This window comes from Acyrthosiphon pisum, unplaced genomic scaffold, assembly GCF_005508785.2.
Source record: "Acyrthosiphon pisum isolate AL4f unplaced genomic scaffold, pea_aphid_22Mar2018_4r6ur Scaffold_21575;HRSCAF=24299, whole genome shotgun sequence".
Classification (NCBI taxonomy): Eukaryota; Metazoa; Arthropoda; class Insecta; order Hemiptera; family Aphididae; genus Acyrthosiphon; species Acyrthosiphon pisum.
This window is the reverse complement of record NW_021771057.1, coordinates 11,438-14,324: the sequence shown is the minus strand read 5'-3', so window position 1 is coordinate 14,324 and position 2,887 is coordinate 11,438. Positions and strand designations below refer to the sequence as shown.

Sequence of the window (2,887 nt, the reverse complement as noted above, 5' to 3'; positions counted from 1 at the left end):
CTAGGTGTTATAACTGATAATGCAAGTAATATGAAAAAAGCTTGGAAATTATTACAAGCTGATGACAAATTCAAAAGTTTACCTATAGCTTATTATTCATGTGTATCGCATACCTTGAACTTGTTAATGTTAGATGTTGTGAAAGTGAAAACATGTTTTGAAATTGAAAACATATCCAAAGCTATTATTAAAAATATTATTAGCACTCACATTTTGAAAGGTTTGCAACATTGAGAATTATAAACTTTACATTATGTACTTATTCAAGTTACAATGATGATTTTTATAGCTAATTTTACACGTATTCAAAAAGCAAAAAACATCAAATGTTCCCTCAAACTTCCAGTAAAAACCAGATGGGGCTCATTCATAAATTGTTTAGAAAGTCTTATAAAAAATAAAAGCACATTACAGAATTTGGCTGTTTCTGATGATATAAATGTAAGTAAATTGAAAAAATATTTAAATTTATTATAAACATCCATATGGTCTATATTTATTTTTGTTAAGATAATAGAAAAGTTAGATAAAACAGTGAAACGCAAGATATTATCAGACCAATATTGGAGCTATGTTGAGAATTTTATCACTCTTGTTCGTCCAATAGTTAATATTGGATTACAATTCTTGAGAGTGATACGCCAAGACTTTCTGTAGTACCAGAAGCTTTGAATGAAATCAAACAACATTTTATAACATATATTCCAATTTCCCCATTACTTGAAGTGGAAGGAACAATGTTGCTAAAAAAGATTGATGAACGTTATAACATGGCCATACATCCAATCCATTTTGCAGCAAATTTGGTTGACCCAAACTACCAAGGAAAAAATTTAAAAGATGGCTGTGATGTTGAAGGTATATTATTCTTAAAAAAAGTGGCAAAAGTTCTACTCAAAGACAATGAGTATGATAAAGTAAGAAAAATCATTAAAATTGTTGGAGAAAATTTATTTTACAAATCATAATGTACCTATTTTCAATTTAACTTTTTTTTTTTTAGATAATGATTGAAGTTGCAGAATTCCGTGCACATGAAGGTTTTTGGGCAAAAGATGTTGTATGGTGCAACCGTAGTGAAATGGATGCAAGGACATGGTGGAACGGAATCTGCTCTAATACAAAACTCTCTACAGTTGCCTCAGCTATACTTTCCTTACCGGCATCTTCAGCTGCTACTGAAAGGTCCTTTAGTGTTTATTCCCACATTCACAATAAAAAAAAGGAATCGATTAACCAACACTAATGCCTCAAAACTACTTTTTATTCAAGCTAATATGAATAATATTGATTTCTTAAGTCCAGAAGCCACTCCAGATAAAAGTAATAATAAAATACTATCAACTTCTACCAGTTCTATCAATTTAGTATCAAATAACTATGTTCAGTCAGTAAGTAAGGTAGCAACAGATAGAGATCTGGAAAATGTTGATGAGATAGTAAATGAAGATGATAGTGAAGAGGAAGACACAGAAGAAGAAAATTATGATACAGAAGATCTAGTTGAATCTGATAACTTATCAGATGAACATAATGTTTTAAGCGATGATGAATTTTATGAATCACACTTTAAATAGATTAATAAATCTAACTTTTATTTTATTTAGGTATCTCAGTATCTGTTAAAAAATAAAGCAAAGTATGAATAAATTTATAATAAGTTTATTTTTTGTTATTTTTCCTTTGTTCAAATTATTTCACATTTACATAATTTATTCATCATACATTCATACTATTCATATATTTTATATTTTTATACGGTTGTATATTATATTTAAATATAATACTTGAGGTTAAGTGTGGACTAATGTCCAGTGGTAGTATTGGTTAGCCGAGTTATAAACATGTTATTAAGTTCATAATAAACTAATAAAAAAAAAACACTATTAAAAAAATTTACGTAAATTTACGGTAATTTACGTAAAATTTACCGGTAAATTTACCGAAAAAAATTTTACGGTAAAATTCCCATCTCTAATTGTTATATATAATAAAAATGTCTGTTATGATTTCCGTCTTATGTAGATTACATGGAAAATTTATGGTTATTTTCTCTGCCTGAAAGAACTCTTCATATGTATCATCAAAAGGACTTGAAGATTCAGCATGTTTCATGAAGCATAATTCTAATGGCTCCAAGAGTTTGAATAAATAGTGATTTGGATGTGTTAAAAATCCCCGCGTTTTCAAATGCACCAAATCAGCAGCTGGATTTGATGATATTCCATAAATAGTTTGTAAACTCTTAAAACATGTTTCACATTTTGTAGTTTTTATCAATCTTTTATTTATATACCTATAAAATAATAATGTAATAATAAAAATTGTATTTTTAATTATTTTATAATTTGTAGGCATAGTATACCTACCCTGCCATAAAATAAACTGCACACTCAAAAGCTGTAGAACTGACATCACTATAATTGTGTTCGCTAAAAACATCCTCAAGATTCCATTGACCTTCTTCAACAATGTAATCAATTTTTTGTTTTAAATTATTTATTTTAACTTCCCTTTCATTTACATCATTTTTATCATTTTCTACAAGAAAAAATATGAAAAAGTACTTAAATTAGTGAAAAAATGAATTGTTTACCTTCTAGTATACAACAATTTCCTGATTTGGGGGGCTTGATTATTGAGTATACCGATAACATTCTGTATAGTTGTAAAAATGTAGGTGTAGTAGGGTGGTCATTGGGACCAGCAACTTGTCTAATGGTACCAAAAAATTTCTAAAGAAAATAAATTCACCCTATGACTTTTTTTAAGTTGCATCCCTAATGCTTCTTCCCACAATATTTTAATCTCTGCATTTTTGGGGACTCCAAAAAGAAATTTTGATGCCTCGTGAGGATCATGTACACAGCAATAACTTGGCATTTTT

At 28.4% G+C, this 2,887-nt stretch overlaps 1 protein-coding gene across 1 annotated transcript; it reads left to right on the top strand.

The window, feature by feature from the left end:
- The first annotated feature begins 6 nt into the window (after nt 1-6).
- LOC107883619 lies at nt 7-1,628 on the top strand. The gene is made up of 2 exons (XM_029492486.1): nt 7-917; nt 1,004-1,628. The coding sequence occupies exons 1-2, from the start codon at nt 738-740 to the stop codon at nt 1,244-1,246; spliced, it is 423 nt and encodes a 140-aa protein (XP_029348346.1). The 5' UTR covers nt 7-737; the 3' UTR covers nt 1,247-1,628.
- The last annotated feature ends 1,259 nt before the right edge of the window (nt 1,629-2,887 follow it).